This window comes from Falco peregrinus, chromosome 1 (genome assembly GCF_023634155.1).
Source record: "Falco peregrinus isolate bFalPer1 chromosome 1, bFalPer1.pri, whole genome shotgun sequence".
NCBI classification, from domain to species: domain Eukaryota; kingdom Metazoa; phylum Chordata; class Aves; order Falconiformes; family Falconidae; genus Falco; species Falco peregrinus.
Genome location: NC_073721.1, coordinates 107813114 through 107840985, shown reverse-complemented (window position 1 = coordinate 107840985; position 27872 = coordinate 107813114). Strand labels below are relative to the sequence as shown.

Here is a 27872-nt window from a genome sequence, read left to right as displayed (position 1 = left end):
CCCTTGGAACAGCTTGACCATTGTGAGCAACATTTCGAAACACACTGGCTGGCGCTGCCTGCTTATTTTAACAGCCAGGATTGTCTTCCCTGCTTTCTCCAGTATTAGACTCTTCTATCTTTGCTCTGTCTCCTCCAACAGGACTATGAATACAGATGCCGAGTTGGGCATCTTAAAGTTCTCCACAATGTCTTTCAGAAGACACAGAAGGGGTTGGAATAAAGTGATCAGTATTTCATGGTTTACTAAGCTTGTTAAGTTAACCTAAAAACAAGGTATGGAATTTCTCTTAGTCTTCAATAAAGAACTCCTAACAAACCCTCCTTTGTAAAAAACAAAACAAAACAAAACAAACCAAAACAAAACAAAAGCTGGGTCAATTTCTACTGGGAACAAACAAGTGACAGCAGTCTAAAAAAGTTGTGGGAAAGTATCTCTTAGTGAAATACAGGCATATCACAAGAATAAATAAACACCTGTTAGTAGTAACAAAAGAAAGACCCACAACAGTGTGAATTTTGAACTGCTTTAGTACTAGGAATAACACAGTGCTACAATAGAGACTGAGTATTAAGATGACAAAAAGTACTTACTACAGGTACATCAAAAAGCAGTTCATTGTCACCACCGACTCCCGGTGATCTGATACTCAGCACTCTTTTGAAAGAAGTACCACAGCTCCGTATGATGCTCACCATCGTCAAGTAAAGTAAGAAATTTTGAAATGGTATCTACAGAGATAGCGATATTGGTCTAACACAAGAAACAGCCTTGGAAGGCCCAGGACAGGTTCAATGCTGTATCGCAGCTGCCCTTTGCTATGAAGCAACAATCTTATCTCAGTGATGGAGGCTTAGAGGGAGAGAGACCCAAGAGAGGGCACAGCTACAGCTCTTCCAGCCGCCCACAGGCATCCTTTTCCCCAGGACAGGGGTTAGTCTCCTTACAACACAATATATCCGCGCAGACTAAACCCATCTTTTCTTCCCGACAGAATTCACCATCTTGTCCACAGAAACCCAAATGACCTATTTATACTGAAGTTAACCCAAACTCTCTAGTAGCAGAAAGAAAAAAAAAAAATCTTTCACCTGGAAGTTTGGACTTTTTCAGCTGGAATGTGTTGTGCTGTTGATTGCAGAGCAGTCTGAGTTTGTATTCCACCTTAGAACCACCCTTCTTGTCCCACAGGTATTAACTACTTTGTGTCTTCTAGTATAAGGCCAACAAAAGCACTCTTACTTTATCGTGGACAGGGCACCTACCGTGTGCCCACCTGATAGCACCGCGGTACATACAGTTTCCCCAAGACTGATGCATTCTCTCTGCTTGTGCTTTTCCTACTATTTCAAGCATTGAGGGCTTGCAGTTCCTTCAAGAAAACAAATACCACCCTATTATACCTCCATACCATGGAATTGTGCTAATTTCAGAGAGCATCTCTAAGAAAATATTCAAAGTATCTCTCAGAAGGGACCAGGTTTTAACTAAAAACATTGCCAAAGGACACAGAATAAAAAGACATTCCTTTAGTTTGCTGCCAGAGATCATAATGGAACTGATTCCTCTTTCCTTTCTGCAAGGAGTTACAGCCAGGGGCACCGAGCTGAACACCACGTCTGCTGACAGAGCTCCATTTTTAGAATCAGAAAGGGAAATGCATGCCCAGGGATGGGAAGTGGGGGAAAACAACCACAGCAAGGGAACAGTTCCCACTGCCAAACATCTTTATACCCTAACATATATATGTCCCTACCTGTACGTGTTAATACATGCAGCATCTTTTATTCAGAAACATCCACGATGCAGAAAATACTTATTTTTACAGAAATCCGTGAAGATAATGTGTTCCCAGCCCGTCCATTGAAAGTTAAGCCTTTCTTCCACCTCTGCAGAAGAGCAGGAAGGAGCGGCCAGGCACAGCGCTCCCGCACGCGGCCCTGCGTGCAGCAGGACCTGCCAGAATTTGCTGGAAGGTGGAGGATGGACACAGTAATCAGCAGTGGACCTGAGGACAGCTCCGGCAGCCTGCTCTCCTCCCGCTAACTCTTCCGCTAATTCACCAAATCTCTCCAAGATCTGTAGGCGTCAGAGCTTTCCACCTGAGTGGATTTCACACTAAAGCATCCAAACGAGCCTGTAGGAAGTGGCTGTGATCCAGCTCCCACAAACAAGATTACAGCCATAAAACAATCCTCCACTTGCTTTTATCTGCAAGGACCCTGCAACTCTATTTGTGATAGCCTTATTACATGGCACCATTAGCTAATTTCACAATGAAAAAGGCCATAAGATTTCTTCAGCTCTGGTTCCAAACCCAACACAGTACGTTGCACAAGCTCCGGTATTCTTTATAATACAACTAACAGAAAATTCAACTAACCAACCACCAACAAAAAATATTAACTCCTTTCCCCGCTGAAATTTTTTGATGCTGGAAAGTCCTTCAGGGACACCATGCACTTTTTTATGACAAACTGGATTGCCAGTCTCCCAAATGACCAGATTTTGTAGAAAACATGTTGAAAAAATAGCAGAGCTCCTTCAGCCTCTTACGGGATCGTGAGAAAGCCCCGTATCACAGTGAAACACAGTCCCTTGGGCACAAGTTTCAGCAACACTTCTGTTTACTTGAGTAACCTACATTACACTGGGCAAGTACTTATTTTTTGGCAAGGAAACTGATTTCTGATCGATTTTTCTATAACGCAACACAAAAATCAGTAGGTGTAAGGGTTATTTACACCTGTAACCCTCCTGCCTTTATGCAATACATCACTACATCAACTGCTCATACTACTGCCGCACTCAGACCAAGCACTAAAACCCACACTGAGTCAGAGTCAGTGATCACCTCCCAAACGCTGCACCGACTGGCGCTGTATGGATCACTGCCCGTTCTGACGCATCTCAGTAACATTAATTACTAACCATAAATAGAAAATAAACAAAGCTCAGTGGTAAAAGCTCTAATATTTCTCCTGTTCTTACAGAAGCAGAAGGCACTTCAGGTGACCTGGCCACATCAGGAGCAGCTGTGATCTAGCCAGGAAAGGCTCTCTATCCTTTCATTTAGCACAGCCCTCAACAAGAAGCATATCTGAAAATAACCTAAAAGCTGCTTTAGCTATCTGCCCTTGTCACAGAAACATTTATGTCCTTTCAGGGGAGCAATGCAAGGTTTTGCAGTGCTGTCTGAACATGTATGGCTTCGGAAAGGCAGCCATCACCTACACAGACCATCATGTACCACCAGAAGCCAGGACTGGCACCCAGCTTCACTGTCTTTGCAGGAGAGACTACAGACCCTGCAGGCACATTTGCTTCAAAAAATTCTTCTGGATGCATGCAGAAGCATTTTCACATTCCTGGATGTGCTCTTTGTTGCCAAGATGCCTTGTTTACTCTGCATGGAAGAACGAGAAGAAAAGCTGGCAGTGTTTACTCCCGCAGAAGCTGGCCGTGTTTACTCCCGCAGATGACAGTGGGAGGGAATGTAGTGACAAATTTAGAGAACAATTTAATTTACTGATGATGCCTTCTCCCCACAGATTTTGGTATATGATTACGGTTAACATACTATATCCAAGGAGTGAGGCTGTGACTCTCTACCACTTTACTCCAGTCTAAACCTAAACTGTGATCTGCCCTTGCAGAAATTTCAAGCTCGCTCACCCACTCCCCTCCCTTGCACAAGCACTAACACTTGAGAAACTGCAGTGAGGTTCAGGGAACTGATGTGTTTTAAAATACACAAGGTTTTCACAGTCAGCTCCTTGAGGTAACTGATGCAGTTACACCAGCAATACTGCCTGGGCATGTAAATGGGGGTAGACTTTTTCTGTTGAATTAATTAAGGGCAGAACAAGACTTACACCTGTAAGCAGCAGAAATTTTTAAATCAACCCAGCTGCCCATCAACCAGTGAAAACCAAAAAAAGCTGTGTTCAGAAAAAAAACCGCAAACAACACAGTATTGCCTCCACAGCCTACTTTTTGTTGATGCTAACTTTCATTCTACCACTTGTGACCATTTTATATGGTAAAAAAGGTGGGTCAGCATCTGTCCCCAGTTCTCAAGGGTGCAGCATCCTGGAGTCAGCAAGGGTAACACTGTGTGGGTATCTGCTGGACATGGCTGAAATGCCTCCAAACTTATAGCCATGCCTCCACGCTATGCCTGTGTAAAACTGAAAAGCAGAGATTTCCAAGCTTACACCTGCAGCACTCGTTTTAGTTTGCTGTTGAGCTTTGAGAGAAAGTCAGATTGTACCCAAGGTCATCAGTGGGTGTATCAAAACACAAGGCAGCTCTTCCCTGGCTGGATACTCATAGATCACCACCACTAAATGTAGTGACAACACACTACAGCTGGCTGGGCTGCTTTGGAATAAGAACTCTGCACTAAAGGAGTGCTGAAAACAAAAGATAAAAGCTTGTAATGGCTCATTGATTAGAAATAACCAGAAGCTTTAAAGTGGCCTTTATAACCTAATAAACATCTCACCAACTCTGATCTGCCTTTGTAGCACCAGCCACTTGATTTGTGTTGTAAAGGGAAAACATTTTAATTCAACATCTTTCCTGTTGATTCCTAAATAACAGGAAGGCATTCAAAGACTTTAACATTCCGATCAAGACTATCCCAAAGAGTCAGTTCTAGATTGTTCGGCATATTCACAGAAAATAAATAGCAAAATGGCCTAACTGGGACACCGAGACGAAGTGGCGAGTGCTGACGAACAGTCCCAAAGGAGCTCGGAGGACGCCAGTGGCAGCTCCAGAGCCACACTCCCGCGCGCTTCAGTTGCCCTGTGGGTTATTCACCACTATCAAAGCTACAGGCTTCTGCCCAGATGCCAGAGCAGAACTGGAGGAGGACTTCTTGTAACAGGCAGAGAAGTGACCACCCCAGAGACCAGCAGCACCACTGGCCAGTCTACCCACAGCCCTGGAAACGGAGCGATCCGAGCGATCCGCCCTTCTGAGCCCCTGGAGACAGAGAGGGCTGGAAGCCAAAGGAGCAACAGCGTTCGAGACGGGATTGCATAGACTGCAGGAAAGAATGAATCGTGCCGATGCAAAGACCTGACGGGAACTGATTTACAGCTGAGCTGATGTGCAGAGGCTGCAGCCCCCTGCCGATGCCAGTGGGTGGGGGGCGCGTACTCTTGTCCTACAGTGCTGTTACTGCGGATGGGCAGGCGTGTGATCAGAGAGCTGGGGAACAGGTCCCGCCAGACCTGCGTCTGTAAGTCTGCCACGCACAGAGAAAAAGTTGCCAGAGCTCAAGCAGAAGGAGGTTTAACATGGGGCTGAGAAACTGAGGAAGGAGGCACCTCCAGGGCTGTCTGCAACTGATGAAGTGCTTTCAGGGTCTCAGATTTATGCCACACGTTCACAAACTGCTTTTGCAATGACAGTTACATGTTGCACATGCTAGCTACAGCATAAATCTCTGTACTGCAGCAATTCCTCAGTGAATTATTTTCTCCAAGGACTGCAAGAGTTTGCAACAGTCTATCAGAAAAATGAGTCTACCATATGGAGCTGAAACCAAAATGATAGGAAACTTGGTGACACTGAAGGCACCAGCCAGGAACATCTGATAGAAACAGGAACTCCAACTCACTAAATTGCCACACTTCAACAAAAGGATAAAGAAAAAGGAACAGTGAGAAAGGCAAGCAGGAAGAGTTGAAAGGTGAAGGAATTTCGTTACATTTCTCTTACTGATAGGCCACATCCCTTCTGTGCTTCCAAATTGAAGTTATTTTCATTATGTCAGTAAAATACAGTAACTGGACACAGAAATCAGCTTTATACAAAGGCAGCGTAAGAGGAAGAGAGAAGGTGGACAGATGAGCCTTCAGCCAGCTTTTAGTTAGCACATCAAGTGTCCTTTCATCTCTGCAATGCAAAATGAAGCAGTATAGATGAATTCAAGACAATACTAAATAAACAACCTCCTACACCATCTGCAGTAAAATTAAAATGAAATTCTACACAAGAAACATTTCTGGCAGATAACTGATAATAAATTTATTCTACAAGATCTAGTCACGCTCAGGAAGGCTTTGCCTTTCAGTACGTGTAACTGCCATTCACAGAACTCCATGATGCACAGGAAGCGTAGATAAAAGCAGTTCGTAGTATTTTTCCTTCCTTGAAGCACCACCGAAGAACCTGCCCACAGGCCTCTCTTCCACTGGTGATTCAAAGAATCGCAGAATGATTGAGGTTACCAGGGACTTCCAGTATCGCCCAGCCCAGCCCCCTGCCAAGCCGGGGCACCCACAGCAGGTTTCCCAGGACCGCGTCCAGACGGCTTTGGAGTATCTCCAAGGATGGAGACTCCACAACCTCTCTGGGCAGCCTGGCCCAGTGCTCCATCACCCTCACCGGGATGGGGATAGAGGGGCGAGTGCTTCCTTGTGTTCAAACAGAACCTCCTGCCTTCCAGTTTGTACCCGCTGCCCCTTGTCCTGCCACTGGGCTCTGTCCTCCTTGCACGCTCCAGATCCCAGCTCTCTCAGCCTTTACTCACGAGAGGTCCTGCGGGCCCTTAACGGTTTCAGTGGCCCTTTGCCAGACTCTCTCCAGTAGCTCCGTATCCCTCCTGTACTGGGGAGCCCAGAACTGGACACCGTACACCAGCAGTCCAGATCCCACACAGAACAAGGAATGATGTGGTCCTCCCCCGTGCCTCGCAACACGGGGGCATCCTGACTGGGACACGATAAAGGAGAGCGTTATGGCACGGGAGATGCAGGACTTGGCTAGAAGCCTTTTTTTTTTCTCCCCATTCATGGAGTATACAAAAACGTTATTAATAACAAGAATAGAAGCACAATTAACAAGAAGATCAATAGCAGCTTCAGGATATACATTCTCCCTGCATACAGTTTCTTGCACAAAGTTCAGGAAGGTTCCCAGCGTACAGGGCTCCCCCAAACCTGAATTCTCTTGGCAGACGCATTCTTCCCCCAGAGCTGACAGCATGGGAACTCGCCCCGTATGAACCCCAAATTTTCTAAAGGCGTGATGCGCTGGAAGAACATGAGCTGTGCCCGACCCCCCCTCCACCCCCCTGTGAGCAGCCCCGCCCCCGCAGGGCAGGCTTTCGAGCACCGCTCGCCTTGCCCAGCACTCGGGTGTCAAACCCAGCACGCAGCTGGGCTGGCCAGAAGGGCTCCTGACCTACATTTTACCCATCAAAAACATGCCAAGAAACAGGCAGAGAAAAAAAAAATGCAACAGCATGACTCATTTTCTTCTACAAAAAGGTTCAAAGGCGTGCTGGCTGCCCAGATGGTGCCCAGCTTTGTACTTTACTGCCATACCCCCCCACAGCTGGCCAGCTAGGTTAAGTCAGTCCCAGGCTACACAACTTTAATTTACAGCTCTTGTGCTTTTTGGCGAGGATGGACAACCAAGAACACCTGTGTTTGACTGCCTGGGTATTTGCCAAACTGTACTAGTCTACAGGGAGAAATAGAGACAGATGGGCTGGCTAGCAGGTAAGCATTACTGCTGGAGTAAAAGCTTGTCTGTTAGAAAATCAGATTTACAAAACTGAGTAAGAGAAATACCACCTTAGAAGAGACAGCTCAACCATTTGTTCCCATTTACAATAATGAGAGGCACGTTATCTAAACAGATTCATTGCTATGACTAAAGTGTTTTTCCAACCTTTCCTCATATATCATGTTTTCCCCCGTATTCCTGTTTCTCTCTAGTGGACGTTTTTCAGTACAACAGATTGTTTTTGAATGGTGATGCACAAAACTGAACAGTCTGTTCCTACTGAGCTCCCAACAGTGCTGACTGGAATGGAATTCTCCCATTTTATATACAATGCTGAGGTTAATGCATCCTAGAACGGCACTTCCCTTTTTTGCAAGAGCATCAGGGGGAGTTACGGGTTTTGTTCGTTTGTTAAAATTGTGCTTACTTTGCTTAGATCAACTACCCCACACCCCGTATTTTTTTTGTTATGTTGCATTCTGTGCTTACAATTTTTTTCCTCAGTTCTTAGTACTCAACTCTGTGAATTTCCTCCTGCTCGTTTCAGATCTAATGATTTCTCTGACATACTGAGCACTGTTGAAAAAGCTAATCTTGATCTTCATAGTGTCTGCAACCCTCCTACCTCAAGGTTTCTCACCATTCTTACACATTTTCTAAGTATGTTCAATAGTACCTTAGCCAAGAGGCTAGCATATTTATACAGGTAGAACAAGAGCAACACACACAGGAATGTGGAAAAGGCTTTACCAAAATAAAAGATATGTCATATCTATTTATGTTGTATCTGCTCCTTTTAGCAGCCAACCAAAGGAAGACATTGGCTTTTAATCAATCCACAGTGGGTGCCTCTGAGTTTTTGTTGTGTTCTAGACACTCAGGAACAGATTGTCCACCAGTGTGTTCTGGCACCTTCCAAAGCACCACAGTTATGCCCTGAAGTTATACATACGGGTCTAATTTCCACATGCTCCTTAAGAAGTGGGGCATGTTTTCAAAGCTCTAACACATACCTACCAAGGAAATCGGTAACAACTCTAAAAATTTCTCAGCTGTCCTATAAATATTTCAGAATTTTTTTTGAATCAATGATAACATAAATGCGTCTATATTATCTGACATTCTCTAATGCGTTCTTGTCCTGGGCCCATGAGAATCCTCTTAGTTGTGTTAAGCACATCTCAAAACTAACAGTCTTTAATACTTAAGCGTGTACTTAGCTATTTATCACCAGAAAACCTATCAAGCACCAATAATGATCTATGGTTTCTATTTTTCTCTTTACCAGGCATGCTTGCCTCTGCTGCAGTCTCACTTAGATTTTTTTTTTCCTAGATCCATTTCCATTATTCTATGTTTATTTCTTCTTCATCTTAAACTCATAAATTCTACTATTTCCTAATAATGTGCAAATTATCCACACTCAGATTATCAATCAAGACAATGTGTCTGCCACCTCTTTGACTGCACCCTGCATTTATGTTAACTTAAATCCATGCCAGTATCAAAGTCTTACACACTGAAGTCAGACCAAGCCACTCCAACACCGTGCTGGTACCAAAACGTTAAGTCTTGCTCATCTCTCCTTTCCTCATTTTCAGTTCTGTTGCTTGCTCTAGCTCTTGTGCCAGCTTTACCACTCATCTGATCCCTCAGAGAGCTGATTCAGCTCATTAAACCAGCAGAAAATAGATTTGTTGTTGTTTGGGCTTTTTGATGGGCTACTTTTCCTGCAGGGACAGATAAAAACACTTAAGCCCATTTCACCTAATTGCAGTCTCATGCTGGTTCACATCAGTTTAAATCGATCTAAATTGGAACTGCCATGTTCGTCCCTCCATCCCCACGCACACAGCTGTGCCCCTTCCCTCGCGCCCTTGCCAACACTCATGCAGGCAGACGGTGAGCCTGCCAGGGTGGCTGACTCAAGCCAAAAAACTATTCCTTTTTTGTTTTGTTTGTTTGTTTGGTAAGGTTACTCGGTGCTGGATTGTGTCCCTGCACAAGAAATGCGGCTCTGCCTGAACCGCGCCCGACCTGCGCCTCCCTTGTACGGTGCCCGTGAGCGCTCTGCGGTGCTTAGAGAAACACAGAACAGCGCTTACTGCCTCTTAGTCCAGGTGGGGACATGCCAAATCTGGAAGTGCTAATTAACGAGGGGATCATAACTCATTTTATGAGTAAAACACCACCTCAGGCATGCAGAAATACCTCCTGATGCCACCCTGTAATTCCTTAGACAGCAATGTGCACCCAACAGCTCGTACACAGCCAACACCCGCCGCTGCTGGCGTTGCTGCCAGCCACCTCTCAGCCCGGTGATGCTGCCCCGTGAGCCAACACGTCACACTGCGAGGCTACAGCAGCAGAGGAAATACAATGATTCCAAGTGACTAGTCCTTCTCCCGTGATTTTAGGACTTTACAGAACTACTCCTATGATCTTATTCTTCTAAGTATTTTCCAATCAGACATTAATATTTTGCATTTTACAGTGTACTTTTCAAGCAGAGCATCCATTTTTCACTGTCCATTAATCTAAGCTCTTACCCCAAAAACATCTATTGCTCCCAATCATATTCTAAGGTTGCACCATTCCTCATAAGTATTTTTGGGTTTGCTCTTTCTGATGCAGACAGGGTGAAAAGTCACGCAGGCAGTGTCTCGCTTCTCTCCCATACAGAGCCCACAAGCAGAAAAGTTTTCCTTAGCCTAACATAAAGAATATAATTGAGCCTAAGTGCACGCTTTGTTCTCTTCCCAGGGTATAGATTGTTTCCTTACAACTCCAGTTACGAAATACAGAATGTATTGTTAAGCTGTATTGGAAGAAGGTACGCTTCCGTTTCACAATAAATTCTAACAATCTGGGGCATTATCATTGGCATCACTTATGCCCTTTCATGTTACTGAAGAAAGAAAAACAAACCAAGAAAAAAATCCTTATTCACATTTCTACGCTTTTTAGAGAAACAGTACTTACTAACAATCTGTCAGAGTTGCTTTAACTTAAATACTATTTGTCACATTTGACACTTCACTGTTCTTTCATCGTTCTATTTAAATGACCAGGTCTACCATGACAACAGCACCTCTCAGAGTTACCATAAGCCCCAAAAAAATATTCAGAACAGCTTTTTCACTACTGTAAAAATGTAAAACCTACAACAAAGATAACTTTCAGCAAGCTGCATGTAAAAATAGTTCAAATTATCCTTACCAGACAGAGCTTGCAACCTCAACAGGCAATATTATCCTCATACACACAAATATTAAGTGTTGGCAACAAACTACAGTGGCGACTTGTCAAAGTTGCTCAGTTGCTTTCATAGGGAAGAGGCAGAGTAAGAAGCTACAGCAGGAGCTGCCGATGCCCCCCCGTCCCTGTTGCCCCCTGTCCCCACGCCAGACTTTCTTACATAGAAAAGCATCCACCCATTCCCGAAGAGCAGGAGAATCTTTTCCACAATTCAGTGCTGCTCCCTTCATCAAGTCCTATGAATTCTAGTAATCTCCTCTACTCTTAAGTCACACTTGCCAGGCAAGGGAAAAAACATTATCATATATATAATAAAATATATAAAAATAATATATATTATTAAAAAAATAATCTGTCTGCAAATGTAGTTTCAAATGACAGAGTTTTGTAAGAGATACATGTAGTGTTCTGTCCAGCACCACGCCGTTTACAGTACTGTGTAATCTGCCTCAATCAAGGAGAAAATAAAGATCCATTTCTGCTCAGGTATTCTTTTATGCTGCCACAGTTCTCCAGGACCACAGAGTGCTCTTACAGAAATAAATTGTGAGCTGTTTTCACCACGACCAAAGGTCCCCTATCCAGTACAGTCTCAGGTTCTGCATGGGGCACACACTACAAATCAAGCCCAGGGTATTGTTATATAAAAAATACTTGCAAATCCAGATCATTTATTCTTTTGGGGTTTAGCACGATCTAAAACATTATCTTTAGCACCCTGATATCAAACTTCAGTGTAAGTTTTTTCTCAGTCTCAGCTGTCAAGAAAAACTGAAGAGTGCATGTGAAAGTTTTATGACAATTCTGTACAGAAATCTCTTAATTTCAGCCAGTTTTTATCTGCTTGTCAAAGCTGCACATCGCAAACTCATTCTCAAGTATTTTTTATCTACTGCAACCCAGAAAAAGAGAACAGAACTTGCTGACTCTTTACTTCATAGTCAGATTTTGCAATACTGTACATTCCTGCTTGCCTATCACACAAGGACATTTTCTGATTTCATTACTTTCAAATATCTTTTCTTGTAATCTGCAGCGCATTTTTCCAAGTACACTTTCTGTGTTTTCTCAGTTGCACATGATGGCTCAAATTTAGTTTGGAAATGTTGTTTTCCAGATTAAAAAAAAAGTTTGCCTATTGAGATTTAGCAGATTCCTAATTGCAACTTCCATGGAGATGTTTGATCCTTTATTTCCTTTTTTTATCACTGTAAAACACAGATACAGTTCCGAAGCCATCCTCCCCCCACCAATGTTAGTCTTACTATAAAACTGGTCACATTTTATGTCTTATTCTTTAAATTGGGCTCATACTGCACATGTTTTAGGCTTCCTATTTGTCCACAATTTTTTCTTTAGATGTGTACAAGTACCACAATGAGTCACTTTTCTTGCAGTGGAAATCAATGAGTCTTTCAGGCTAATTCCACTATTTCCTTAGACATTATCCCCAGGAAGAAAAAGAAATTACTCCTAAAAGCAAGATGACACAGTATCACAGTCTACAAACCACTTACCCTGGAAGGGTCCAAATTCTCCAATTAGGTCAAGTATACAAAGCTACAAAGAGAACCTTAGCTAACATAAAATGTAAAATCCTTAATTCATAATTATTTCTCTCATAGAAACATAGTACAAATACAATTATAAAGCTTTTAACAATTTAAAGGGGATTTTAGAAAAACAAAGCCTTTTTTTTCAGTTTATCCAATCCAAACAAATGGTTTCAGAACTCGTGTCTCAAGTAGCCCTGTGAAACAGAAGAGCAGTTATTTGTTGACTGTTAAAAGACTTAGAAGGTGGCTAAAGGTCTGGATATACAACAAATCGCACTACACTGTTAGGTGTCGTGGCTTTTTTCTGCCTATATCATGTATGTATCGGAGGTTTGGTGGCTGCACAGGGACATCCTTTATTCTGTATCCAACTACTGGAATTGATGACGGTACAAGAACATCATCAAACCCCTCCTGACGTCTAAACCACAAAGTCTCTTACATGTCTCTCTCACAGCTGCTTTTCTAAACAAGTTGCCCTAACAAATTCTGGCTTTACCAAAGTCAGCATCCTCCAGCAGGACTAGCAACAGGGCAGCCCTGACGGAACATACAACTACTGTTCAGTTTTATTCAAGCTGCGCGACGTTTTGTAGGGCATCACCCTCACAGAACAGCACCTCTTTACAGCTAACCACTACACACCACCCCTGGAGGTCTGCAGCCAAGAAACGCTTTGCTAAAGCAGTTACATTCATGCTATGGAAATTCCCTTTTGTGGAGCCCGGACTCGCCCCAAGGACGCCAGTGTCTCTGCTGGGGCCAGCCCACACTAAGCTGAGCTTATCTTTAGGCAGCTGTCACCCACTCGCTGCACGCACATCCTGACTCCGTCACACCGTTTACCACTAAAATGTACCCCAGCAACGTGACTAAATTTTAAACCAGAATAATTATAGAAGAGGGACCTGAACCAAATTCAATTCTGGCTGAGGTGGTGGTATTGCAACGTTGTTACTGCACAGCGGTCTCAGAGATGCGCGCTGCTGAGGAGCGAGTGCATCATTTCTCTGTCAGTAATGAGAAAAAGGGATGCAGGAAATTAGCTGAAATACCACCTCTTATTTTTCCAGCAAAAAAACAAAGCACACCACTCAAAGCCGTTAGGTTTTGCCTCGACACAACATCCATCTTCCTGACATTTACAGCAACAGAGTGGTGGCAAAGAACATTTCGCTCAGCGACCACGTCCGGTTTTGATCTCAAAGCAGTTCCCAATGTTTATGAAAACAAAGGCTTCTTATGTCTGAGAAGCTAGTCAAATTTGAGAATCCTGAAGCGTTATGAGCTCCTACATCTAGATACACACCACAGATTTATTCTCACTACCCAATACAGCAAAAATCCTCATGAAAAAATAGGTATACTGACAGGACAGGATCGATGTCATGCTTTTACAGATCCTTAATCTGAATGGTTAGAGATCAAGAATCCACGGCAGGATCCTGGGCAAGAAGTCAGCCCATACATAGGCAGAAATGACTTCAGTTTGGCTCAGTCCATCACTGCTGAAACAACCCCAAGTCCTTCAATTGCAAAAAGCGACCCCAGCCCCCGTGACTTTCTGTAGGGAAAGTTTGCACAGGAACAAGCATTCTCAGCGCTCTGCAACTGAAGTTCCACCAGTTTTCTCCGCACTTGAGTCCATACCAAAACATGTACTGAATGAAGGATGTACCTTCAGATATGTGTGTGTGTGTGTATATATATGTATATATAACCGAGCAGAAAGGCAGCACATTCCTTTCATAAAAGTCACTGGCTCATCCCTAGAAAAGCCAATGACATTGATGTCAAGCTAATCAGCACCTGTTTCCTTAGACACATGTATATATTGTAACTGTATCTTGAGTCCAGTCCTATACTCTCATTCATTCACGCAAAATAGCTGGCTTTATTTGGTTTTCCTCACAAGTCAGAGAAAAGATTCAGTCCCTTCCATACAAATCACAAAGGAAAAATTTGATACAATTTACTTACCGAAGAATTTCTTTCCGGGTGAAGAAGGTGCAATCCTGTTAAAAAACAAGATGTGTTATTGTACTATAGCGATATTGAAAACAATGGCAAAGAATTAATTTCCCATCTTTTTGAAGGAAACTCAGATCTGTCAGGAAAACATTAGATATGCCATCTGCTTTTGACTCAGAAAGCAATATATGCTACGAAATAACTGAAACATCCTAAGGACAGGGCTATCAATAAAACCAATTTTGTTAATATGGAACTTCGGGAGAAAAAAAGCCCAGCTTGCTGAAATACTTCCCCACTGTGGAATGACCAGACTAGAAACAAAATTAAATCAAAAAAGTAAAGGTATAGGCCAAAAACATTCACTAAATGGATCTAGAAAGTTATAAATAACAAATAGATGAAGAAAACTATCTTTTAACTTGGATTATTCCTCTATTAGAGGCAATCGATTTAATAATAAAGGTGATGTACTTGGTTATTAACTGGTTTTGCTAACAACTACTTTGTGCTGTGGTCATTTCGGTGAAGCCTGCAAACTCCGGTCCGTCGGGACCATGGGGAAAGGGACAGCCCCTGCTCCGGACAGCAAACCGTTCCGCTGGCCTCGTGGCACCACAGCGCGTGGAGTAACTTACTAGAATGCAAAGCAGAGCTCTCTGAGCATGGAAGAAGAGCTTACAAACATTCACTCGCATTCTAAACGGCTCTGCGGTGGTACTGCATTCACTCCATACAAACAACTGTGTTTTGCTAGAAGAATTCACACACTTCACAAAAGCGCCGTAGTATGAGCAGTGAAATAGTTTCCATTATATGTCTTTCTACATCAGTCACAAAACAAGTTATATTTTCAGGTGCTGTGAGGAACCACAATAATGAGTCCCGTCCATTAGCAGAAATATCCCCTCATCCCCACGGTCTTGTCCAACGCGTATTTAGGGCAAATTCTGCCCCACATCCAGACCTGGGAACAGTGGTGGCAATGGATTGTTGGATGATCAGTTTAGAACATTGCTCAGGTTGTACATTTAAAAAAAATATACTTCATCTTGTCTTAGAGCCAGTGGCTGATGGGGATGTGTGTATTTAGGGAACAACCACGACTCTTGCTGCGGCCTGACTCAGGCCTGCGGGATACAGCCAGGCACTCGCCTGGGAATTCAGCTCTTAGCAGTCTTCCTCCTTCAATGGAACCTTATTTGAAATTCATTGTATTTTTAAATCAGCTAGTGACAAGGTAACAACATCAGGCTTGGTAAGTCTGACCTAAAAGCACACACAACCGCCGTGACCCCCGGTGCTACCCGCCAGAGGACAAGAGAGTGGCTGAGAGCCACTCGGCCCAGCGCCCGTTCCGGCAGGAGGGACACGCGCCATCGCAGCCAGCTGGGGCAAACGGCTTGTCTTGGGTGTGCGGGCACACCATCGGTCCTGCAGCACCAGTGACGGCACCTGCCTGCGCTCCCCGTACGATGTGGCGGAGCAGCTCTTCCCCCGGCACTGCGGGGCACAACAGCGGCACCAGGCGCAGCGGGAAGCACCGGGCGAGCTTCCGACACCCACAGCACATCGTCTGGAACCGCGCAAAGTGAAACAGGAGCCAGCTGGTTAAGTCTTCATTAATTCCAGCACATTCAACACTGACAGTCAAACCGTCACTTAAGGATGCTTCATTGACTAAGGTGAGGCAGGTGCAATTTCACCAATAATTGCAATGCCCTCGGCAGCAATCAGCCCGTAATTATACAGGCCTGAGAGAACGGCAGGCACTGTTACTTAACTAGAAAGCTGACAGGGAATTTATGTGCAAATGGAGATAAAGATGAAAAAGAAAAGCCACCCTTTACCTCGCAGGAATCATGCAAAAATACCACTGGAAGACACACCCAGAGGTCAGATCACGATCCATCCCCACTGGAGGTCCACGTGTCTGGGTTTTTTTTATTTTAACGTGAATCACCTCACATCTTTGACAACAAACACTACTGCCTGCTTTTTTTTTTTTTTTTTTAAATCAAACAAAATTTTAACTAACATAATCTAAACCCACTGATATTGAAAACCTTTACAATAAGTAGCTGCAAGCGATGCCTGGCCACTGCCTGCCTGCAGTGCTCCAGCCGCGCCTGCCACCGGCGTGGAATTGCGTGTTGGGGGGGGTGGGGGGTGGCGGTGTCCAAAAAGCATTTACAGTGGTTTAGTGGTTTCACAGGCCACTTGCCAAGATCTTAATGCCACTCGGGGTCAGAGCACCACAAATTAGTTGTGACCTGGCCCCTACTGTTGCCCCACAGCAAGATTGCACGCAGCGCTTCAGAAATGCTCACCATTAGGTCAGGTCTGGGGCGGCCGAGGCAAACGCCGCAGCTCCGAGCCACCACCGCATGGGAGCCCAGCTGCACTCCTGCTGCTCCCAGCTCCTCGCTCCTGCCTCTTCCCTCATGCCACCTCGCACCCACAGATATTAGAACTGCATCAGAGAACTCCCACGGAGGAAACTCACGAGTCTGGCAATGAACCTAGCAAAACCAGATCCACTCCCAGCTCGGATTGTTTCCATCCAGTGGCTTCGAACAGAGCACCAGCGGTGCTGGTACAAGGGATGAAGCTCAAGTATCTAGTATCTAGTGATGGCAGGAAAGAGGTGCAGGACTGGCCCTTTTTTTTTTTTTTTTTTTTTGAAAGCACAGCCCTAACTTGGAATAAAGTCATGATGGAACAAGGGTCTAAATAACAAAATCAGATTATATAGTTGCTGGGACTCGGGCAATTTAATTAAAGACTTTTGACCAAAGAAACACGGAGGTGAGTCATCCAATTTTCTTCTGGCTACTTCATTCATACAGAAAATACACAATGATGGACAATAAATAGTAAACTACCATGTTAAAGTAACTCCCTCATAAGGAAAGGTGAAGCGGGTCCTAGAAAGCATTTGTCATTTATGCATATGATGACATCCATCTCCCTTCAAGCCAGAGATATCATGGGACCCATCTGCTATTCTGTGGAATGTATTTGAGTTCATGAAGAACTCAAAGAGCAACTTGGCTGCTCTGTCTGGACACTAAAGGCACTGGCGCTCCCGCCAGGCCAGCGCAGAGTAAATACTGAACAAAGAAACGTTACCAGAATTTTTGTAATTCTTATCGATTCAAGATTTCTGGCAAGAATTTATCCTAAGAAACATTGTTTTTATTTCTAAGGCTATACAATGGCCTGAAAACCTCCTGCTAACAGAAGGCCCCTCGCGGGTTTTAGGTTATTTAAAGAGAGGCTGGGAGGTCCCCTACCCCAGCCCCCGGGAAAACACATGCTCCTCTTCCAAGATCAACTGTCCCACTCAGTCTGTCCTTGTGCTCTTGATAATCAAATTAATTAGATGTCTGACAAAGGATCACTGGCAGTTTTGGGAGGGTAAGATACCACTTAAATAAATCTGCAATTACCCGCTTAACTTCCTTATGTCTAGCAGTCAATAAAATAAAACAAACAAAATTTCCTATTGATTTCAATGAGATCATTAGCTTGTATAATGGGACTTGGTTTTCAAATTTGACATTTAGGTGGCTTAACTGGTTCTTAAAATATTTTGCAGAGAAAAGAGACAGCTGGTGTATTTAGCTTCCACGGCTAGCTTTGCTCTTGGCTGGTAGCGTGACCTTCTGCAAGTCACCCAACACTGCCTGTGAAGTAGGGTTAACGGGCTCTGCTCTTAAAATTTACTTCCCAAAAGAGCAGAATACACAGGCTGTTAGAGCTCTATTCTTTGATTTCCTACATCAGGTGATTGCAGGTTTAGGCCAAAACAGGAACAGACTGACATATGGTGGTCCACTACCTTTTCCACTGGTCTGTAAGCCTTCGCTGCAAACTCCTAGGTCGGTTCTGCTTTATGTTTAGTTCTACAGTTATCTGAACAAAAAATTGAGATAATTGTGCTAAGAATGCTGGTACTTTACATAAAGCGTACACACAGAGCGTAACATGAGGTATGGCTCCTGTGTCAGACCACACGTCATTTGCCCTGTTGGATACGCTGCCAATACCAGAGCGCGGCGCGCAGTTTGTGAATGGCAGCAGAAGTCACTGAATGAGAAATTATCACTCACCACTTTTTGAAGCAAGTATCAATGTGCATAAAGCACAGGTTTCAAATAAAACTAAACCTCACACAGATAAGCAAGACTTTTCTCTACAGAGAAGAAGAAAAACTGGAGAAAGGAACAGGATGAAAGAATAGCAATGCCCAAGTACACAAAGCTACTGCGAAACAATATTTCTTAAACACATTAAATGCATGTTTGTCCTCTAAGACAATACATACATTCCGCCTTTTATACGTATAGTTTCATAAGAGCTGGTTTGTTCTGATCCTACAACAGCTCCATTGGGAATTTTTATATATAAGGAAATAATATGGAAGTCTTAGCAATACAAATTCACTCCCAATTAGTAAAACAGTCTCAAACAAAAGCCAGCAAGCCACAGATGAAGTAAACCAGCGACCAACAGCAGTTCTGACAATAACCTCAAGGCAAGACAGACAGCTGTGTTACTGAGCAGCTTTTAAGAAATGAGAAGTACTGGTTGCTGCAGCATTTTAAATGGCAGCGTTTCAAACAAATTATTTCAGAAGTTTCATTTTTAAAATCACAAATGATGTTTTGCACTGTGCCAGAAGTATACAATGCGTGTAAGAACACTTAATCAAAACACCATAAAAACATTGTCCTATAAAGTAATCAAAAATGTAAGTTAAAGGGTGCTAGATAGAAACAACAGAACTTTCATGGAAGATCTATTATTAACTATTCCGGTAACATTTTACAACTGCAATACTTTCATTCTAGCTGCCATACAACTAAGACTGGTATAGAGTTGTGCAAGACTGAGTCAGCAAGATATTGATGTATTTTCATCACTGTGAATACATAAAGAGTTACTGGAAGTCACTGAGGCTAGCACCAGCCAACATTGCTGAGCTGGGCAAGTACTTCAGCGCATCCAGATTTAAACACTCAGAAAAATCCTGCCAGAGTTAGTATCTGCATTAATAATAGTATTGGTATATGGACTTTTATCATTTAAAAAAGCTGGTTACGTCAGAATGTCAATGGAGATTTTAACATCCAGACCACCTTTATTCGTAATCACGTACACTTCAGAGCCACAGGCAGGACAACTAAAATACTCACTGAGTTTCAGGAGGAAAAATCTGCAGCTGTAGACCAAAGAAGCAGCAAACTGTCAATAAATGGAATTTTGCTCAATCTATATATGCACTAGAAAACCAGTAGTGTATATAAAATATATATTCTGGTAACATAAAACCAGAATCTGACTAAAGGATAATCTCACAAAACCCTTGTTCCATGACCATGCTACTTAAATTTGCACTTAGGCAGCAATACTCTATCAAACTGGAAAATACTTTTTACAGAAGGACCTGGAGAACCTGTGATGATGAACACACTTTTTATATTCTTGTAAAGGGTTCATTTTCATCAAAGATCCCAATTAAGTGAAGTACAGCTTTTTAAAGCAAAGGATAGCTAGCTTGATGACCCAGTTTCACTTTATAAATGGCATTTCTTGACAGATCATAACGTAACTTGTTTCATCAGGTTTTTCCACAATTCTCATGAATTATAGTTGAATCCCACTTTGACCAGAATTTTAATGAAAGCAAAAAACTAGCTCTGTAATAGACAAGTTCTTGTGTAGAAGCAGTAAGTCATTATTTCATATTACTACCTTTTATTGCAATAAACTGCCTAGAACACAGCCAGGATAAATATCAGTCTGTTTTGAGGCTACATTAAATAACGCAGAGTAAATAATCCCATTAATGAACAAATAAAAAAAGAAATAGCTTGCAATAAAAACAGTAATATCTGATACAAAATATCTGTGCCCTATATTCTCTACGTTCTGTCTATTAGGAAAAAAAAATCAGAACCACGTTTGTATCAAATTCAGACCATTTATCCAATTAACTCCAGAAAGGGCGACAAGCTGGCTGAGCAGGGGTGCAGGCTGCCTATGCCCCCCGCGCAGCTGCTGCACATCCTGCTCGGTAGGAAATGCAGCGCCCTGAGGTCAACCCACGGCTCTGATGCCGCTGTACTGTATTGCCTGGATCTTCTATTGCTTCAAGCATCTTTATACAGCATCACTCAAAAAAGCCTACAATTCCTGTTCGTTTTCTTGTCTCAGTATGAGGCTTGACCTCCAAAACCTACAGACAACTTTTAAAAGATGAATTTTAAAACGCTCTTTGATGGCAATGAAACACATCTTTCTTGCTGGTTAATACTTACCTCTGCCCTAGCCAGACCTTGGTTAGATTTTGCATTTTATATAAAAACAAAAAACCCAAACCACCAAAAAAAAAAAAAACCCCAAGCCAAAACCAACCCACAACCCCCCCTCCCAAACTGTCAAGCACTCGGAGGGCGTAAGAACCAGCAATCCCCTGTAGAATTCATTTTCTTACACAGCTAACTTTAAATGAGGTGAATCTCAGTAAGGAAACCAACACTTGCAAAAGCCTAACTTCCAAAACATTTCGCTAAGTTTATTAATATGTGAAGACCTGTCAACTAGAACAGTAACTAAAGAACAGGTGATGAGACAGGGTGTGTGAGATCTGCAGCTTTCTGGTCTTTCTTCAGTTTGCCTCTACCTACTTTGAATGAAAAAAGCTGAGAGGCTTAATATTATTAAGTCCTACTATGCATCTCTTTTACAAACAGTTTCAACCGGCCACCCATCGCCAGTCTTAATGAAAAGTATTTAAAACCCTTGTCTATTAAAAATATTGAGGTCATCTTGTGGGTGACCCAATTTACAGTTATTTAAGTGTAAAGGTTCTGCTAAAAAAATGACTCTTCCATATGGCACTTCATATGCAAAAAAAGTTTATATATGGGCATTTCAGAAAGTTTTAGACAAATCAAATTTGGTTATTTTATTTCATTAATATCGTATTAATGACTTAAGATTTATGTATACTAGCTCTTCAAGCAGGTTATTTTTTCTGCAGCTTAATCTTTGCTCCTGGAAACCAAAGCCACTTACATACGGTTTTACCATACTTTGAGCACACGAACTTCTCGCTTTCCCATCTCATAGTATCTCCCATGGAATAAGAGTTTAAAACATAATGCATTTTAAAAAATTATAAAAATGTCACTACTAAAGTAGTATTTAGGTGCTATATGCGCAGTGCAATTTGCATTAAGGACAAAAATGGCAGAAGTTACAACCAGATAATACAATGGCCAGAAATATATTCAAATAAAGACATAAGTCTTAACATAAGGGGAGTGAAGTTTTGACCAGTCTTCTAGTAGGAACTGTTGGGGAACTGAACAAAAAACCGACCTATTTTACAAAAAGGAGCAAGTTGCCTCTTTGCTTCTGCCATACTGATACTACAGATGTTGTAACCCTGGGTATTATTGTAAGGAGTACAGGACCAACTCACAGACATACAATTCACAAGAAGTTGCCTTGTTCTTGTTTGGGGAGGGGAAGATTAATCAATGATCCATTTTAAAAGCAATTTCTATACGGATGCCTGGGTGCGCAGTGGGATACAGCTGTGCACAGAAGACCACTGCAAAGTGGACCCTGGTGGCCAGCATCTTACTGTGGTCCAGTGTTCAGAGGACCTGGCAACCCAACTGCCAGTTCAAGAAATGAAAAACCCACATTTTAAAAATGATGGAACCATCACCCCATTCTCCCCTTTTCCGTTCTGAAGGAACCACACAAATTGAGAAGGTGGCAGCTAAGATGGCAAACTCCAAGTCCAGCAGCCCCACTGGTACCACAGCAGGCACAGTGCTCCCCCAGAATGCAGGGCAGAGGCAGCAGCCCTGTGCAGATGCTACAGCAGCAAGCCCAGGAGTTGTGTGCCTCAGAGATCCAAGAGGTCTGCAGTAACTCACGGACCAGAGGCAAAGCACCAGCCACGTAAGTAAGGGCTTTATCTGATTGCTCATGGCACGAGGCTGATATTCCTACCTAACAAATTCTGGATGTTAGCCATCGTCCTGAAACTTGTTATTTTATTGTAGTTACCATGTAAAACAAGAGCTATTACTTGTCAAAAATTATCTTGCACTAGACTAATGAACTACAAGCTGGCCTGTAACAGAGAAATCCCTCAGCTGACTCCAGCCACTGAGCCTAACTACTACCAGGCTTTGAGATCAATTACCCAGCGTCACGAAAGGCAGGGGCTGCAAAAGCCATTAGAGAACAGCAATTTCTACATGAAGAGCAGTGGATTAGGGATGACATTTCAGCTCTTGCATTTGCCAGTTTATGTCGAGAAGATAACATTAATTACATTTGGATTTTGTTTTGTCTCACTGCAGTTGTGCTCTGTTCTGTGTTCACTTTCATTGTTAGTCAGAAGACAGACATTGGTGCTTCACAGACCTTTGATTTCCAGTGGGGATGTAAAAAAGCATTTTTGGGTCTTGGACTACTAAGTCTAAGACCACTAACTCAGACTAATATGTTACAGTGACAGACTGCTGGCAAGGGTAAGATGTGTGACACACGGAAATTAAAGAAGCTCCATTTCTTGCAATGACAAGAAAAAGCCTAGGCATTTAATAAGACAATTGAATTTATGCCTTATTTTCAGCATGGGATAACATTTTAAAGTGTTTCAACATATACCCCTAACCTCAGGGATTTATCTGTGGCTAAATATCTACACCTGTGAAAAGCCATGTTAGCAGCAACTCCGAAGAAAATCAGTATTTAAAATCATAGGTTCTACTTCAAGGGCTTGAGTCAAAGATGAAGGTAAAAAGGAAGGTATTTACTCCTGTGTGCGCTGGATCTGTCCCTCACGTTATCAGGAGATAAACCAAATGTGGATTTCCTGCGCTGTTAGTTCTGCGTGTGTCCATCCCCCAGGCACCAAGCAGCGCAGGCAGCCCTGCCTGCATCTCATCACCAGCGGGCAGCTGCCGCCCCAGCACGCTCCCACCCCTGCTTCCCCCCCTGCTTCCCCTCCTGCACTGCCTTGCTGTGTTCTAGCAAACTCCTTCGAGATGCCCAGTGTGCAGAGAGTTGCCTGCAGCCCGTTTCAATCAGATCTGCAGTGTACTGAAACGTGACAGAAAGCTAGGAACTGTTATTTTTCTACCCTGTTAGAAATCCAGCTCATGAAATGTGAAGTAAATAAAGTACCACCAATAAGCCATCCGTAGACATAAATCACACACTGCTTTAAGGTAAGAAACTGCCATCCGGGAGTGGACGCAAGCACAGGGATACCTATGCTGGAATTACATTCAGCGTGTTTCTGTGACTTGTCCTTAAAAGAAGTGAAATTAGACAAGACACACACACACACACACACACTCCTTTCCCCTCTACTGTCACCAAAGGCATCAGGCAGAGAAGGAGAGGTTATTGCTCCACTTTTCTCTACAAAACACTCAAGAGAAAGATCCTACTAAAAGCTCCCACTGTCAAGCTAGTCACAGTCTTCACCCTGCTTCCTAGTCCAGACCTTGAGGATTTGACTCTTTTCCCTGTATATAGAGAAGGGAATTAAACTGAGTATATTCAGCATCCCAGCCGCACAATACTATCACAGCTGCTGGAAGGATCAGCAGAATATATGCCTGTAGGCTACAAATGAAGCTTGCGTTTATGTTTGAGAAAAAACCCACCCCACCCCACAAACATACGCGGATTGCTCCTCTATTCCCCAGCTGACAGCCGGGGTACCTTACCTGGTAGGCGTCTAGCTGTTCATCAGTAAATATCGTTTGCTTATTACCCATCTTAAAGAAGGAATTCTTCCTCTATGCAGATGCATCCCATGGGAAGCAGCTGGGTTCCTCCGTACTGCAGGCATCTAGAGCGGGTACAGCCGGCGCCGAGAAGAGCGCGGAGCCCGCAGGGCGCGGGCTGTGCCCCCAGTTTTGCGGAGCACGGAGCGGGCTGTGCCCGCAGCTGCGCGGCCGGGCCGGGCAGGGGACCCCGCGGCGGGGAGGGGACCCCGGGCCGGGCAGGTGCCGCCCGCAGGCAGCCGAGCCCGCCCCGGCCAGGCTGCACGCAGCGCCCTCGCCACCCGCCGGCCCAGCAGCCCGGACTAGCAGCCAGCGGCGGCCGGTGGCCCGGGTGCGAGTCCCGGGTGCGTGGCCCACCCCGCGGCTGCGGGGCGCTGCTGGGCGCCCCCGGCGCAGCGCTGCGTCACCCGGTGTCGCTCGCTGGCGCCGCCGTGCTGCACCCGGGCGCATCGGCCCCCGCCGGCGGGGGCGGGCAGGGCCCCGGGACCCGCAGGTAGGGCACCCTCCCCGCAGGTAGGGCCCCTCCCCAACACCCCTCCCCGCAGGTAGGGCACACCCCCCCCCCAGGAACACACACACAGGCAGCCCCCCGCCCCCCCCGGTAGCCCCCCCCCCCGGGCAGGGCGCCCCCCGGCGGCGCTGCGAGCTGCCCCGCACCGCGCGGCCATGGGCAGCCGCGGAGGGCGCCCCCCCCCCCCGCAGCACCCCCAGCTGTGCGGGGGCTCCCAGCCGACTCTGGTACCTGCCACCAGCCCTGGCTATCAAGGGTGGGAGGTGGCTAGCGGGGGTACCAGCCCCCCGGTGGCCCGGTGAACGCGAGCGTGCCTGCCCACGGCAAACACACAGCGGGCATGTCACAGCGGCTCAGGGACGCGGGTCTGCGCCTCGGGCTCCAGCAGGCGCAGCTGGAGGGGACAAAAGAGTTGGCACAGCCTAAAGCAAAGGTGGCAGGTACCACCGGAGGGCTCACCCTGCATCTGAAAGTGCTACCGCCCTACCGCCGGGGGGAAATAATAAAAAGGAAAGCATGCAAGAGATGCAGACAGACAAAATGAATAAACTCAAACAAAATCACGTTATCTAACAACTGCAGAAGGATGAGCTCTCCTAAAACTGTAGGAAGAAGGCTGGGTGCGAAAGGATGGAAACAGGGAGGGAAGACCCGTTGTAAGCTACTTGGGACTGCTCACTTCCCATCTGTGCGCATAGGAGTGGGAGAGGGTCAAATTCCCACTTTCTCTGTGTACAGCTCTGCCAACGGTCACTGTTTCCTTAGCAAGTGAGTGTGTTTAATAAAAACACCCGGAGAATTATCATGTGCTTTTTCCTATGGAATCTAATGATCCTGACCTGGCAACAGCATGGGATAATAGGAGTTCCATTTACCTTGGCATATACCAACAAGTAACAAACATCTAACAATGATACTGGAAGCAAATACACTGTATACATAGTAAAAATATCCTATGAAGTGAGTTGGATATGTAGTAAAATCATACTATGAAGTGCCAAACTGCAGACTGTTCTGAGACAACTTATTTAGATCATAACATTTAGAAATGCAGATTTGATTAGCTGCAAACCAGCACTGTTCTGAGCTACAAACCCACCAGGCATTACCCTCTATGCAAAATAAATGGCCTGGGATGAGAATGTACTCCACAAGGCTTATTAGTGATAAGCAAACATCAGAGCTTTAACAGTGAAAGAAATGGCTCCTACCATTTGAACATACTGTAACCCAGTTTCAGAATAAGAAGGAAGAAGCTAAGTAGTGAGGAGAACACAGGCTCTGAGTGACCCACCAGCAGCCCAAGGGAGCAGCAAGCTCCTGTTCAGACCGCAGCCAGGTCAATCTGCTCGGTGCATGGCCAGTGTGACCTCTGGTTCCTACCACTAGTGTTCTAGGATTTTTTCTTTTCCCCAAGGTACAGTGGCATTGGGTTCTCATTATGTTCCAAAAGACTCTCCACAAGTAAGTCAGAATGTGAAGAAAAAAAACCCTCAAATCTGTAAAATACAATATTTCTATTTATTAAAAGTGCTCTTTTAACACTTTTTTTGAATTCTTTTTTTGAATCAGAAAACAACAACCCATAAGGGCCCCTTGAGATGGAGAATTTTCACAGTTCTGAAAGTTCTTACACATCCTCAACTCTGAATGAGCTTCATAGTTCGCTTTAGTGATCACGCACGTAGTTAAGCTCATTTCGTACCTCTGATCTGGTGCTACTGAGATGCAAGAGCTAGCAGCTGTTCCCAGTTGGGCCACACCAATGTTTAAATCAAGTGATTTGCATGAAAGAGTACTCCATTCACAGACACCTCCTAATTCAAACTGCCTGTCTATGCAAATCAGATTAAATATAAATGGCCAAATTATCTTTAATGACATTATACAGAAGTGAATTTGCACCAGAGGTGGATTGCCCTCCAAACTTTTAATCTTGTGATTCGGTATACCGAACGTTATTCTTACAGTGAAAAGACTGACATCTAATTTCTTCTTTTTTCACCTGCTTTTATATTCCTGGCTGCCTGGTCCTGCTGTATCCTAGATGTCACGCTTACCAGCTAGTATCTATCTTTAGAATCAGAATAACAGCAACCAAAAGCAGAAGGGCTGCACGGGAAGCACCAGCCAGGTAGGACTGAGGTGTGGTGACTGAGCAGGCCAGAGACTCCGAGGTTCACAGACATGGTCCCGTTTATTCCTCTGGGCCCGGCTTTCCACTCTGCCACCTCTGCTTCTCTCTTGTGTATTAGAAATCCAGCGGGTTTTTTCTAATGTAGAGAAATGATGCAGGAAAACTGGTATGGTTAAAAGAGTTGATTGCTTTAAAAGAATTACAAATTCTTGCTTTAAAAAGAAAGACTCAGCTTACCAAATGAACAGAATTCACCAAGCGTATGGACAGAAAACAAATTGTTTCTTCAATCCTTCTTTCCATGCTCTGAAGAGTATTTTTATTAGTAAATAAAATTGAAGTGCACAGATTTTTAAAAAGAGGATTCAAATACTGATTATTGGGGCTTTCACTATACTAGCTAGCTCTTCTCAAGCACACTGTAGTGGCAATTATACTTCGCTGCACAATTATCTTGCTATACTAACTGGGTAGAATTTAAAGGTGGTATAACGCATAAAGTCTTGTTCACTCCCATCTGTTTGTACGTATCAAAGATCAGATAATTCCCCAGTTTGCTCTTTTTCACTTCTTTTATCTGTTTGTATTTATCTTTATTTGCCGGTGGCTGTGAAGCAATACTTACTCCCAGCACGTTACTGCAGCAGATCGATGCTGTTCTGTGTGCACAGCAGGAGCTGACCCTCACGCTATCAGTACCAGCCTTCTGTCACACCTCACTGTGTTTCCATTTCTCTAAACTGTTTGCTAAAGCAAGTGATTTTAAGCTATTAGCAACACATAGCACACCCCTTGCAATCAGCTGCAGGTCAGGTTTACCAAGGAGAGCAGTATATATACTACGGGCTTGCCGTTACACTGTCCATTGTATCAGAGAACATGGTGAGGGAGCCACTGTTCACCCACTCTAAAAGTTCAATTCATGGAGCAGAAAATACACTATCAACCGCGTACACCAGAATTGATGTGTTATAGCCAGGTGGCTGTCAGCTGCGACAGCCTCACACCCACCTACGGTTGCACTCAGCCCTGGCCGCCGGGACCTGCTCAGGGAGCGGGACAGACCATGCGGCGCTCCG

General features: G+C 44.2%; 1 protein-coding gene across 1 annotated transcript in view; it reads right to left on the bottom strand.

The window, feature by feature from the left end:
• CIB2 (calcium and integrin binding family member 2) overlaps nucleotides 1–24555 on the bottom strand; it is a 49744-nt gene extending 25189 nt beyond the window's left edge. The window contains exons 1-2 of the mRNA XM_005240734.3: nucleotides 24086–24555; nucleotides 14322–14356 (exon numbers count right to left, since the gene is read on the bottom strand). Coding sequence (XP_005240791.1) covers nucleotides 14322–14356; nucleotides 24086–24136 — 86 coding nt within the window. The 5' untranslated portion in view covers nucleotides 24137–24555. The remainder of the gene's footprint in view (nucleotides 1–14321; nucleotides 14357–24085) is intronic.
• Nucleotides 24556–27872: the final 3317 nt, after the last annotated feature.